General features: G+C 41.4%; 2 protein-coding genes across 2 annotated transcripts in view; one reads left to right on the forward strand and one right to left on the reverse strand.

Annotated features, from left to right (window-relative positions):
- WWOX (WW domain containing oxidoreductase) overlaps nucleotides 1–9,447 on the forward strand; it is a 564,719-nt gene extending 555,272 nt beyond the window's left edge. Inside the window, exon 9 of the mRNA XM_081871960.1 lies at nucleotides 7,926–9,447. Within this exon, the coding sequence (XP_081728086.1) occupies nucleotides 7,926–8,114 (189 nt within the window). The 3' untranslated portion in view covers nucleotides 8,115–9,447. The remainder of the gene's footprint in view (nucleotides 1–7,925) is intronic.
- MAF (MAF bZIP transcription factor) overlaps nucleotides 9,299–14,939 on the reverse strand; it is a 235,737-nt gene continuing 230,096 nt past the window's right edge. Inside the window, exon 3 of the mRNA XM_081871961.1 lies at nucleotides 9,299–9,414. The gene's annotated coding sequence lies outside the window, so the exon portion shown is untranslated. The remainder of the gene's footprint in view (nucleotides 9,415–14,939) is intronic.

Consider the following 14,939-nt stretch of genomic DNA (forward strand, 5'->3'; position numbering starts at 1 on the left):
TTAAGATAGTTCAATGTTAATTTGTATTCACTGCCTAATTGATCACAATTATTAAAAAAAATAGGTGTCTGAAAACTTATAGCTAGTTAATAACACTTTTATCCCCATAATACCTTCAAGAACTCTGTATGGGAGAAAATGTTTTGGGCCATTTGGCAAGTCTCCCGATGCAACTCCAGAAATCCTATGGTACGACCCTATTTATTCTCCTCACTTCCTCGGGGATGTGAGGCCCTGACCCTGTGTTGCATGTTAGCCTGAACAGGAGGAATGCCTGCTGTTTTTGGGAAAAAGCAATTTGAAGTGCATTCATAAAGAAATGTAGGTGTGTGATATTCCAGAAGATGGAAATACAGAAGATGGAGTAAGCAGGTAGACTGATTTATTATTCTAAGAGCAGTCAAAATGCTAAGCCAGACATGAAATTTGTGTATGTAATTCATCTCTGGAAAAATATAGCCTCAGTATTGGGGTGGGGGGGTGATAATCCAAAGAGATGCTAATAAATACTTTTTGTTCATGCAGGGTTTTTTTTTATTTGCTTGGCAATAGGCACTCCCACTTATTTGAATCTAGCTGAGTGATGGCAGTAAACTAGAGGAGTCCATTAATATGGCTTTTTTTTTGCTTTTCTTTCCTTTTTTTGAATTAGTACCAAAGATTCAAAGCAGAAGTTGTGGGATTTTGTGTGTTAAAAAATGGGAAGAACAACACAAAGGTCTGCATCTAAAGGGCACGACACTTCCAAAATAAAATATTTTGGATCACACAGATTTCCTTGGGAAGGCAAAAAGCACATGCTAAAATCTTTCCCATTTACATCAGTGGGACTGATCACTGAGTCATGCCCAGTGCGGTTCAGGCCAAGGAGAGTGCAACATATGAAAACACCTCTTGCTAATAAGTTAAAGAAGGTTCATAATTTTGTTTTTTTTAAGTATTTGCCTTGTGAACAAGGAAACCTAAAAGTGTGCTTTATGTAAAAGTTTTTGTTGTTGTTGTTGTTCTCTTCCAAGTTTCTGTTAGCATCCTGCATACTTGAATACATGGATCGCACCCACTGCATGTAGAAAATAGGTCAAGGAAAAGGCTAAAGGGAACACTTTCCCCTGCAGTACTCAATTTCTTCATGCAGCCATTATTATTATTTATTGCATCATGGGGGGAGTGGTCCAAATAAAATACCATTTGATTTTCCTAGATATATTCCTTGTTGTAAATTAAAGCATAGTTACTCAACAGATGAAAAAATAAGATGTGTGTGAAATGTGAAATTTTGGAGATTAGATAATATTTGAAAATGCCTTAAACAGAAAGTAAATTGGACAGTAATTTGAAGCCATATGAAAAGAAACATTTCTAATCATTTTTTGGATGGGGTGGGGAAACTTTCTCAGTCCAAGGCATGTGTTCCCTTCTGGGCAGACTTCCTGGGGACACATTTCAGCAATGGGCGGGGCCAGAGGTAAACGTGGGTGGAGCAACAAAGGGAAATTTTAACTTGGAACAGTGGGCTAGTTCTTATACACGCACACACCCATTTCTACCCTCTGTCCAGGCCAGGGCCAGCCCCCTTGCTGCCACCCCACCACCAGTGCTGCATCTCTTACCTGAGTTGTGCGGCAGTGTCCGTGAATTACCAGCAACGGTGCTGGCTTCCGGCGAGATCTCGTTGAACTCTCATGAGATCTTGTGTACAAGATCTCACCAGATCTCACCAAATACTGGTACTGCTGTTGGCACCACTTCGCTGGTGGTGGGGCAGCCAGCAAAGTGGGTCCCTCCTCTTTGGCTTCCACTACTCAAGGCGGGCACCTCACCTTGCCTCATCAGTGGGCCGGGAGATGGATCCAGGCAAGCAAGTGACAGCATTGGGCAGAAACATTCAAGAGTTGTAGAGCAGGGTCATTGATGTGTGTGTGACTGTAGTGCGGCTGTGGTGTGAGGAGAATCCAAAGGGCCAGATTGAGAGGCTTGGAGGGCCTGAGGCATTTGTACCTCTGGCCCGAGGTCACCACCCAACTCGGTATTGTATGAAAACTGTCTGATGCCCATAGTTGTATGATTTTGTATGCATGTGTGTTCTTTAAGTTGATTTAGGGAATAGTATTTTAAAGCAAATTGAAAGGCGATACAAATTTAAAACAACACTTAAAAGTGCTGATTGTATTTTTATGGTGTGTGTGGGTGTGTGGTTTTGTCACAATATAAATCAAACCTAATCTAATCTATACTGCAGAATAATTACTAACATGCTCTCAAACTTAATTCACAACAAGCTTCTTTGGTGTGTTTCCTCTCCTAAGAAGAGTTATGTTGACAGCTCCAGTCTGGTGACTCTTAAATGTGTAACTAGATTGGAAATACGGTAGTATTTGAGGCACGGTTAAAGATTCATTTGGGCTGCTGCAAAGTTCTTTATCCCATGCATTTCAGTGTCCTGCTTTTGTTAGAAGTTAATGCCGGCAGACCTCCACTTGCATCATTAGTGCCATACGCACCTGACAATCTTTTGACAGTTTAAAAAGAGCTGAAACAAAAGTTGTTTTGATGGCCTAAACTCCACACCATCTCCCTCCCCTGCTTGGTATCACAATAGATCACTGGCCGTTTGTGACAAGTGACACACTCATTGTTTGAGAGGTTTTTAATTAAGCTGTTTAACATGGAGTGCACAGTGTACTGATGTGGCACAGAGCACATGTCACTGAAAGCCATGTGATGATGATTAAAGCAAGCTTTAAAAGATAAAGATTGGAGGGTGTTTTTAGGATTAGGATGAATCTATCAATTTCAGTTTCTCTGTCTTTCTAGTTTTTGAAGTCTTAAATTCCGTTCTCCACATTTCAACAACTTTTTGCATTTTTTTTTAAAGGCTCTATGAAAATTTATCATTATTTTAGAGTTAATTTCTCCTGATTCATTTTTGCAAAGCAATTTCCCTTAATATAATATATTTTTGTATGTAATTTTCAGTGGTATGTGCATTTATATTAAAAATATACCCTATTATATGCATTTTTTACTTGGCTGAAGAACTGCCTTGAAAAATGAGGGGAAATGGGAATTTCAAAGGGTGACTGTGTTTCAGTCTATGTAGCATTTTGAGAAGTATGAATTACGTGGTTTTGCCTTTAACTGCAAACTGAATCAATTTTCCCCCACCTTGCTTCAGTTCAAAACAAGAGAGATATTGTTAAATCAGCGAAACATTAAAAAACAAAACAAAACAAAAACCTTTATAAAAACTGTTACATCTGAGTAGCCTGGCATTATTTTTCTTCAGATCTATCAGTTTTATGCCCATGAAAGATGTATGCAAATGAAATCAATTGACTAAAACTCATCCGATTACACAAGTACAGTTTCTTTCAGCAGGTAATAATTCTAATTAAAACTCGTATGATTATTTGACAAAGATTCATTTAATTGAGTGGTGGCCTTAACAAGAAGAGGTCTGCATAAATGAGGAAGTGTATTTATGTGGTGTCATGCAAAGCATCAGTTATATGGAAGACTACATAGTTGATACTTAGTTTGGATTACTGAAGTTTGGGTGATGGCAGTTAAACTGATATATGCATAAGAGGGTAAACAGAAGACTATGAATAATTTTATTTATAATTTTATCATTGGAGTGAGTCTGTGCTGGAATACAGGAGAGCAAAACATATTGGCAAGAGCAGAAAGACTAGTCTTTTGCATAGATCACATTAGCTTTATTTTGCCCTTAAGGAAAAATCCTATACACGTCTATGAAAATGACAACTGTTCTATATTTGCTTTTGGATTGATCTATAATGTAATAGAGTTATTATATTCATGCTGTGAAATTCTTTAACCTAGCTGAAAGAACTAAACTAAAATACAGAGAAGCTACCATTCTCTATTCTATTACATTGGCTTATAGAGTTAATTCTTATCCAGGTTTTGAATTTTATAAAATGTTTTCATGAAAGTGACATTAAATAGTTTAACACACTGGGAAACAAAACAAAGCCCCAACACATTAAATGTAGCGGGAACAGGAGCTTTTGGTTTAGAAATAATGAGAAACATATCTGCTCTGCTTTGAAAAGAATAAGAGCTTTCAAACACCAGGTTTGAAAGGAGTAGTGTCTCACCAGAATAAGTAAAAACAGACAAAAAATTCAAATGGCTTGCAATTCCTTATTCAGGTTTGACTTCATATAGCACTTTGAGTTCAGCAGTTACCCACCTCCTTCCTCAGTCAGTCACTCTATTATAACCACTCTCCCCACCCCCCAAAAAGCAGATCTCTTGTCATACAACAAATTTAGGAGCAAATAAAAGTCTCCTCTGAATTTTAATTGGACAATATTTTGCAGGTCACAATATTTTGTCTAGACACAACGTGGTCATCTTGTTCCATGGCTTCTTGCATGGACCAAGATGCTGGGAGTGGGTGTTGGCTAAGGGGAAAACTGAGCAAACAAACAGCCAGCTCCTATGACTGAATGTATTTAAGCAATTCTTCTTTTGAAACTGTTCATTTACCCCCAAAGTATGTGCCCTTGGACTTGAAATGTACACCTGTTGCTAAACATTATGATAGAGATTCTGCTTTGGTTTTTGTTTTGTTTTAAACATTTCTTTTTCATTTTGATTAATTCCTTTTGAAATTAAATACAAATTTGCATTTAATTTTTGCAAATTAAAATATAATAATGAACTGTGCAACAGTGCGCACATTTTGACCCAGTGTGCAGCAGCTTTAGAAAAGCTGCGTTCCATTTTAGGGATAATTAGGAAATGGGTTGAAAACACCACTTTTACTATCACTGCAACATGAACCACACAAATGGTTTTTTTAAAGGGAATGGGGCTTGGGGAGCTGGGTGGGTAAACCAAGATGCTGGAGAAGAATTTGGGGCCTTGTTAATGAGCACCCATGGCCTTATTAAGAACTCCAGGAGTTCATATCCAGGTTAGAGCCTGCTGAGCTTCATTGGTATCTCTATATATTTTGTGCAAGTACTAGGTTTAATGTGTATGGCAGCCAAACAGCTGGGACAGCAGCATGGAAGGGGTTCACTGCTGCAGATCTTGGGATTTTAAAAGCTGTACAACTGAGTTTTAGGGTTATGATATCCTAGCATACAGAGTCTGTTGTGCTGGGGTAGCTCTATGCTGTAGAGCAGGCTGCAGCAAGCAATCTTTTCACTGGGTTTTGTTTACAGCTGATGTGGGAAACCTTTGGCACTCCAGATACAGTGGTACCTCAGGTTACAAACACCGCTAACCCGGAAGTAGTACCTCAGGTTAAGAACTTTGCCACAGGATGAGAACAGAAATCGCACAGCAGTGGCAGCAGCAGGAGGCCCCATTAGCTAAAGTGGTACCTCAGGTTAAGAACGGTTTCAGGTTAAGAACAGACCTCTAGAATGAATTAAGTTCGTAACCAGAGGTACCACTGTATTGCTGAACTACAGCGCCCATCAGCTGCAGTAAGCATGGTGAATGGTCAGGAAAGAGGGGAGTTGTAGTTCAGTAACAATTATAGTTGTAAACTCCTTGAAGCCATTTTGGCATATAAGCAGGATCAGTGGTGTAGCGTGGGGGGTGCAGGGGGGGCTGGCCGCACCGGGCGCAACATCTGGGGGTTAGGGTTAGGGGGCACAAATCCACGGGTTAGGGGGCGCAAATTACTTGCCTTGCCCCGGGTGCTGACAACTCACGCTACGCCACTGAGCAGGATATAAATTAATAAACCTGGAGGGCCAAAGATTTCCCACATCTGGGTCACACCATCAGTGAACAATGTGCAGGCATGTGTGAATAAGCCCTAATTTTACATACTGTGGCCAATGCCAACCTAATGGGGTGTTGGGGGTTGACACAGCAGCCTTTCTGATTATTCCATTTGGAGAAATGTTTTGTTGTTGTTGTTGTTTGCCCAGCAAGTATTTTCATTGGGGTGATAATTATAATAAGTTACCATAGGAAGGAAAGCAATGCAGATAAACAATCATAACTTGCTGTGTAAACTGTATTGGTTTTAAAAGTAGACCTGAATGGACACTGTCTTCCCAAATGATCACACATACTGTTTTTCATTGAGACTTCAAAATAGCACCTTGTTCTTACAGCTTTTCTGACTGGGCTCTGTCGTTCTCAACTGGCTGAGTTAGAGTTGTATGTGGAGCCAACATTTTGCACCAAACACTCCATTCTGCACTGCTGTGGAATTAATTGTGGTACTCACACAGCCCTGAGCATAGTGAGGTCAAGATGTTCTAGGCTGTATTCAAAAAAGTAGAAAGGATTCAGAGTACAAAGAAAAATAGACAGAAGCTGTGTCCTGCACACCCTTGTGTAAGTGTTTGCTCAGTGCCATGAAGGGCAGGTTCTGTAGCAAGTTCTCGTGTTTCTGCTTGTGCAAGTGATTGCACAAGTGAAAGAACACAGTTTGATGCAGTGCCAACTTTTTTGCACAATGCTGTAACCATTCTTGTATCTTCCTGCATGTGAGAGGATAATCTTTTTTGATCCAGTCTTCTGCATTGTCTATGGTCATGGGAAGCACTCTGCCTGCATGGGACTATTGGGCTTTTGAACTGAGAGCAAGAGACATGAGGAAGGGCATGGTCTCTTCCTGGCTCCAAGCTCCCTGCTCTGTTTCATAAAGATTTATACATTTCTAGAGAAAAAGCAGAATCTCCCTACCTCAGTTTGTGCACAGCCACATTCTTTATTGTGGCTGGTGTCACCCACACAATTTAAGTTGTTGACCAGAGATATATGGACAGTTTTGGCATCAGTCCCGATTGCACTTTATATGATAGGCCATAATTGGAATGCCTGGGTTCATTTGGAACAAGACGTTTTAAAATAATAAAAATAAAAATGCATTAGTTTGCTGTGAAGAGCAAAGCAGTAAGTATCTCAGGATTTGATTACAAAAAATCCCCCATTTACAATGCTTTAAACATTTTGTAAGAAACTGTAAACTATTTAACTGTGATGAGATTACAGCTTCCATTTCAAGCTAGAACTATGCTCGCAGAAACTTCCCCATGTTTATTAGTCTACACATGGAGTCCAGGCTCTACACTAGAGTAAATGCATAGAGGCAACCTGGTGCATAGTATCAGAGGCCACACCCACACCATGCACACAAAGTGCATTTAAAGGACATGGCTTCACCCAAAGAATCCTGGGAAGTGTAGTTTATCGCTTGTAGAACTACAGTTCCCAGCACCCACCCCTAACAGACTACATTTCCTAGGATTAATTAGGAGAAGCCATGTGCTTTAAATACACTTTAAATGTCTGCTGTGGGTGTGACCATAGTGTGCACCAATTTGAAGGGGGTTTTCCTCTTTCTTCTCCAGAGCCTTATGGAGATATCTGAACAACACAAAATTGCTGGGTGGTTATATCCCCGAGCTTATTATCCAACAATGGCAAGAACCCTGAGTAAAAACAACACCTGCGTTTGTATGGGAAGAGGGGTTCTTACGTATAGAAAGAATGTACAGCCAAGTCACCTTAGAATTTGACTCCAGATGCCGACAAGAAAGCTGCATCATTTGCTGGGGCAGATTGACAACTATTGCATTGCTGGGCTGAAATCACCCAGCCACAGTGGGAGACACTGCCGACATGTTATTTCCTGTAGGATCAGTTGGGAAATGGTGCACAAACTCTACAAATATCAGGCTAATTTTGCAAAATTGCCCCTTTGAGTTGCGAACACTTTAACTCAAAGCCAGTGCTTATAAGAATGCACAAAAGGTGGAATGAGGTGGGTGGGCTCATTCTGTACGGAGGTCAAGTTGTTAATCTGCCCTTGACGATGGTGCTTTCTTCTTCTGCCCTGTCTTTGGAATCTTTAAATTTTCTCTTTAAAATCCAGTGTGCTTATTTTCCACCTTTCTCTCTCTCTCTCTCTCTAATTGCAGCAACAAGGAGCGGCCACGGCTGTCTACTGTGCTGTTGCCCCAGAACTGGAAGGTCTGGGAGGGATGTACTTCAACAACTGCTGCCGTTGCCTGCCATCGCAAGAGGCGCAGAATGAAATGACTGCAGCAGCCTTGTGGGAGCTCAGCGAGAAGCTGATCCAAGAACGAATTGGCAGGCAGGGCAAGTAGTGGGCAGCTCCTGGAAAGATCAAAACCCAAGCAGAGAGAGAGAGAGATGCTGGGGGGGGGGGGGCTGCCAGTGCTGGAATCTTTCCAATCCTATCATCTAGAAGGTTACAAATACAGATTAGCTAGTGTTAAATGAAATGATAGCCATCATGACATTGTGAAAAGCATTAAAGACAGGAGGGGAGATGGCCAACAAGGCAGGGTTATCAGACAATATAATTTCCCCAGACTTAGTTCGGTCTCTTTGATTACGTTCTGCCATTTCTTTTTTAATTATACTCTTTGCTCAAAATGTGTCCCAGAGAAAAGCCAGAGAACCATTTCCCGTACTGTTTTTCTTTTAAGCTGGGCAGCACATTGCATTTTTAGGCGTGTGCCCCCCTCTCTCTTTTCAGCATACACCTAGAAAAGTAGCATGTGAACATGCTCAGCTTGTGTTTCCTACAGGGATGCACTCACAAGGGAGTTGTCTGCTCCTTGCTGCATGTACATTTTGGCAGGCGAAGCAGGGGGCCTCCTCTCTGAAATCAAAATGGTGTTTGGGTTTCCCCCATCCATTTGCGAACAGCACCCAGCGAACTTTATGGGATTTGAGTTTGCAATTAGGGCTTACTCTCTGAGGAGGGCATCCCTTTGCCAGTCTCACTTCTGGCTTGTTAACATTTTGTAAAACAACCCAAAATCTTAAATAACCAAGAAAACTCCTTGGCTGCAAATAAGAACTAGCTTGCCTAAAAAGAGAAGGTGCCCCGAAGTCCAGGTTGCTCCCCTTCTAATTAAATATATTGCAGGATATCCATAAAATATGATATTAAAAGATACATTTGCAAACCATTCTCTAAATACTGTGGGGGGTAATGTCTCTTTACAAACACACAGGGTGTGACCAACTGGAGGGACTGAAAGGTTTTTTCCATCCATATCTCAGATCAGAGTTTTAAGAAGGGTTGGAGTATACCAACTATTGCCAGTGTCTCAGTTCTCCCAGCACCATGCTCTGTTCAGTATTTCCCCCCAATTTAAATGTAATAAAAGAACATGCTTGAATATTGTCACCTGAAGAGCAAGTCTGGTTCCTGTGAATGTCTTTAGTTCCTTTTGCTTTTTTTTTTTAAGAAAAGAAAACTTGAGGAAAAATAAAGAACTCTTCAATGCCATGAAAATGCCATTTTTGTTCTTGTTTCGTTCCAAGTTCATTTGTCTGTGGGGATTTTTTTAAATTTTTCTTCTTTTTGTGCTTTGTAGCTTATCTTCATGCCAGAAATTGTTGTAAGCCATCTGCAACCCAGCATCAGGTTTTCTGTAAACAAATAAACACAAAATGGTTACTTGACCCTCCTGAAGCTTCAGTTATTTGTGATAGGGAATGATATGCAATACTTTCCAGTTAGGTATGAATTGCCTGAGTCATCTTACATCAGGGCCGGCCTAGCACATTTTGCTGGAATCTGCTGCCCCTCCCAATAGTCTTGAGCCTGCGGCGTTGAGGCCATTGCTTCACCTCGCCTCATGGGTGGGCTGACCCTGTTTTACATTAAGATTCCCCTCTCCCTGCCCAGCCCCAGCACACCGTCCCAACAGCCTTGCATCTTAGGGTTGGGATGGGTATCTTGCCCAAAATTACCCAGTGGATTTCAAGGTTAAGAAAGCCTTTGAATCCAGATCTCTTTGTGTGTTGTCACTTTTTTATCCAGGGAAGGAGAACCTTTGGCCCATCAAATGTGGGACTCCCATCAGTCCCAGTCAGCATAGCGCCCAGAGAGGGATGCTGGAAATTGCAGACCCACAACATCTGGTGGGCCATAAACGGTTCCCCAAATCTGTTCTAGCTGCCATACCACATTGCCTCTCCACAAAAGTGCAACCAGTGCTAGACACACCTTATTGAATTCCACAAGCCACCTCTCATGACTCTCCTAGTTTTAGCCAAATCTCCTCACCCACATCCCCTAGATAGTTAAAGGGACCATCACAGAAGCTCACAGCTTCCATCATTAATACAGGGTTAATAATACTGGTCCTTCTTGTATAGATTAGAAGATGAGGTATGTGAAATACTATATAAAGGCTAAGGAGTGGTAACACCAAAAAGTAGTCTTAGCATAACTAATGAAAAGGTGCCCGACAATCAACTACTTTGAAGCCTATTTAAAGAGGGCTTCATTTATATAACTTCTTTCTAAATTCATTAGATAATATTCTCTTCTTTTTTTCTATTTTTATTGATTTTTATGTACATTGATACAAATGAAAGCAAAATACAACACAACAGGTAACTGAATGTTTCAGGCATTTCACAGGGAATATTTATCAACAGAACACATCAGGTCCAAGAGCATTAAATCACCCTCTTGCAAAGAAAAAGGCTAATAAGTCTTGGCTATAATTATACACTGAAGGAAAAGTGGATCAGGAAAAAGCAAATGGCAAAATGAAAGAGATATGTGGCATTTTCTAGGCCACCTCATCCATAATCCCTGGCTGGCAGAATCCCAGATAATTATGATTCTACGTAAACAAATCTTTTTTAAAAAAAACAAAACAAAGAATGTCAGCTTATTCAAAAAGAGAAAACACAGAGCCCCTGAGCATATATGGAGTGCCCTTATCTTACTGCTCTAACACTCATGCCAGCCTCTATGCATTCGGCTAGAGCAAGCTTCCAAAGTCAGGCACACATTTTGTTTCCTAGCAGATTTATTTCACTAAGAGAGCGCCTGTCAGGCAGCTAAAATCCACCATCAGCCACCCGATCAACCCCCTACCACTTTGCTCCTTACAGCCTTCCATCATTTCAGAAGCCCTTCCTTATGCAACCAAAGTAACAATATTTAAAAGGAATGAAATGGCTGTGTGATAAATAAAAAGGAACAATATTTCCAAAATAATTGCTACTTTGCTCTTTGATAAATGGTTCAAGTGCTCGATAATTCAAAGCCATTAGCTTTAAATGCTGCATTGTACTTTGGTACATTTCCCTTCAGTCAAATTTATTTATTGATCTGTTGATAGATGCCGTTTCAGAAAATTTACATAAATTGGTACCCCCGCTCCCTCCCTAACAGATGTGGCTCTAGATATCAATGAAATGACAACCACATGCAAATAAGTGGAAGTTCATCATGCAGATATCCCACAGAAACACAGAGTTAAGCCATGTAAGGCCATGTCAGAGCAGGTACATACAGTTGTAGGATCTCTGGCAGCAACATTTGGATTTTCCCCATAGAGGTGCTGGCCACTGATTTATATGGAAGCAAAGTCTCCATATAATAGGGAGTGTGCTCCCTATCAAGCAAAGTGGCCTCTCTTCCTTTTTATCAATGTGAGCTGATTAAGGAAACAAGTTTTGTCTGAAAAGTGGGGTATAAATGCAGTATTTAAAGAAAAAAAGGTACAGGAAGCTCTGTTCCCCCTGTCCCTGCCTGGCAGAATGCTTGGCTCTAACTATTGGGTGCCTTTGACTACAGGGCCCAAGGAAAACACGTGGTGGTTATGTGGTCCTCCAGTTGTCACTGGACCTCAACTCCCATCATCCCCAACATCCACAGATGATGGGAACTGCAGTCCAATAGCATCTGGAAGGGCCAATGCACTCCATTCCCATTCTAGCCCTGTATGGCAGCCAGAGGACTACTGTTTACTGGGTTGCATGCAGGGATAGACAAATCTATCAATCCCAATTTTTCTCCATTTCTCATTTTTTCCCCAAGAGAACGTTGCAATTCGGTGGTTTGGTTCTAATTTGCACATTAATGCTTGGTGAAGATCAGGCCATTTCATATGAGAATTTGCAAAGGCTAAACGCCTCAGGAATCTTCATGGTTGGCTTTGACCAGCAATGGCTCTGCCGGGTCTTAGGCCTTTGCCAAGCTTCCTGCCTTAAGATCTTTTAAGTCATGGGGAGCTGTGACTCTCCATATATTGTTGGACTCCAGTTTCAGTCAGGCTCAGCCAGCATGGCTAATGGTCAGGTATGTTGGGAGTTTTAGTCCAACACTATCTGGACTACAGTCAATGTTAAGACTACATCTCCCATCATGCCTGACCATTAGCCATCCTGAACCTGGAGGACATTATGTTCCCCAGCCCTGCTTTAACTGGAGATATCAGGGACTGAACACAAGGGCCTTCTACACGCAAAGCACATGTTCTGCCATTAAGCTATCTCTCCCCCCCCCCCAGTAACCTTCCACAGAACAAAAGACAAATATCCTTGGAGCAAGACAATATTAGAAAGCCTTTTTTTTCAGCAACACTGCAATAATTTGACTTATGTCAAGGTTGAATAGCTCTCTGCCAGGTGTTAAAACTCATGACCTTTCAAGCCAAACACACTTATACTAACCAGTTTACCACTGGAACAATCAATATCTTGTAAGTGAGATAGTCTAGACAGATCCTCTTTTGTCCTTTGGTCTTATTTGTAGCTTAAGAATTGATAATTATATCTAGCTCGAAAGAGAACTGCCTTGGCTATTTAATAAACTCTCTCCCCCCAACAGCATTCTTTCCCATTTTGCACTCCTGATTGTTTTTTTAAGCTTCAGTTTTCCTATTCATTCTTTCTAGATTTAATAAGCTATTTGAAGGGCTTTCCCTTGTACTTTTTTCTTTTTAAATAATATCTTACCTGTGGCAGGGGGAGGTTTGCACTAGAAGGCATTGTAATACACCTTAGAATTTTTTATTATTTTTTTTTTGAGGCAGGTCTGTAGTTCAGCAGTCCGCTAGAGCATGAGACGCTTACTCTCAGGGTTGTAGATTTGAGCCCCACGTTGGGCAAAGCATTCCTGCATGGTAGGGGGTTGGACTAGATGACCCTTGTGGTCCCTTCCAACTTTAGAAGTCTATGATACTATGTAGCATCTGTTTTGCATGCAGAAGGTCCCAGTTTCAATCACAAGCATCTTAAGGTGGGGCTGGGAATGTCTGAAACCATGGGATGCCACTGTCAGACAGTATCTGTTGCTTACAAGCCTGTGGCTTTCTAAATGCAAGGGTGCATTCTAAGGAAATCCTCAAACAGAGCTTGATCTGTAACAAGATGATACTGAGCTAAAAAGACTAATAGTCTGACTTGGTATAAGACTACTACTGCAGCGTTTTTGGCCAGAAGGCAACAGCCCTCCCAAAACTGTGAAGTAGCCTGGTAATAAATCACATAAATGCAACTCTGATTGCATGCTCCTTGGGACAGAGACCTTCCTTATTATTTGGTAAAGTGCTGTGCACACCCACTTACAGTGGTACCTCTGGTTACGAACGCTTCCGGTTACGAATGCTTTGGGTTACGAACTCTGCTAACCCGGAAGTAGCTGCTCCTGGTTGCAAACTTTGCCCCAGGATGCGAATGGAAATCGTGTGTCAGAGGTGCACGCGCAGCGGGAGGCCCCATTAGCGAAAGCGCGCCTCAGGATAAGAACGGTTTCAGTTTAAGAATGGACCTCCGGAACAAATTAAGTTTGTAACCAGCAGTACCACTGTATTCAGAAAAAAAGCACAAAATATAGCTTCCTTGAAAAATTTCCTTAAAGGGCAGGATATAAATAACTAACACTACTAAAATGAAATGAAATAAACAGTCATTTTCCAGAGTGCAAATGTGGATCACATGTTTTATTCTACCCTGCTTCAAACTCCCTGAAGCAGAAAGCTAGCAGAAAGGAATTTTAGGCCAGTCTGATCCCTGACACACTAGTTTTCATATTCACTAGCTTCCTCCTAAATGTGACAGGACGACAATTCAAACACACAATGCCCCCTTCTTTCTCAAATGACGCAGTCTATACCCAGAGTTCCGCCCAAAACATTCAGACATAATAGGGCAGAAGGGCAGATAGGCATCCTGGGACTGATACAGGTTGTATATTCTGCTTCCTTCTTTGTGCACAAACATGCTAATTTTCTCCCCAGACTGTACAAAAGAAAGGATTCAATGAACCTTCAAAGAATCTCCCTATTTGGATTGTCCTGCAAAATTCAAAGGCGGCATCCATTGCTAATCCCACTCAGAGGAGACCCATGTTAATGGACATGGCTAACTTAGGTTCATTAATTTCAAAGGGTCTGTTCTGCATAGAACATAGTTTGATACAACCCTGAGATTGTGTGTTTTCTGGCTCTAACTTGAATATGATTTAATAAAGTAGCATTTGTCAGGATGCACATTTTTCTGGAAGGTTTCTCCTGCCTCCCCCTCCACACACAGACGTGTACTTTATGCAGCATTGAGAAATCGTGCTTGTTTCTTTAAAAGAGCACTTTCCGGATGGTGCTCCATGAATTAGCCCTATGCCTTTAAAAGAGGAGATTGCTTTGGTAAGAGTGCGGCGTGGCAGTTGTAAAAGTGTCAAGGTGTTATGAATGTCCTGATGATAGAGCCCAGTTGTTATTTGCCGGGTAGTGAGGGAGGATAGCTAATGATGTGCAGCATGTAAAATGTTTGTTGCTCTAATCCATCTGTGTGGAGGGGAGCAAGGGAGAAATGGAGAAATGCAGGGGGATTTACTTGGACAGCTGGAGATAAAGTGTGCACTGATGGAGTCATCCAAGAGGTAGCTGTCAACGGGAACTGTCTCTGCATATAATACAAGGCAGTTCACAAGGTGGCCTTATTCTTTTGTCTGCGCTTTTAAGAGAAAAAGGAAAGGGTGGGGCTGATGATAAAAGAGCAGCTAACTGCCTGACTAAAGCACAGTGCATAGCAAAATAGGAAGCTGCCTTTGGTCCATCTAGCTCAGTATTGTCTGCACTGGCTGGCAGTGGCTCTCTGGGGTTTCAGGTAGGAGCTGTTCACAGCCCTACCTGGAGATGGCAGGGATT

Source organism: Podarcis erhardii (assembly GCF_964252035.2).
Source record: "Podarcis erhardii genome assembly, chromosome: 7".
Lineage (NCBI taxonomy): Eukaryota > Metazoa > Chordata > Lepidosauria > Squamata > Lacertidae > Podarcis > Podarcis erhardii.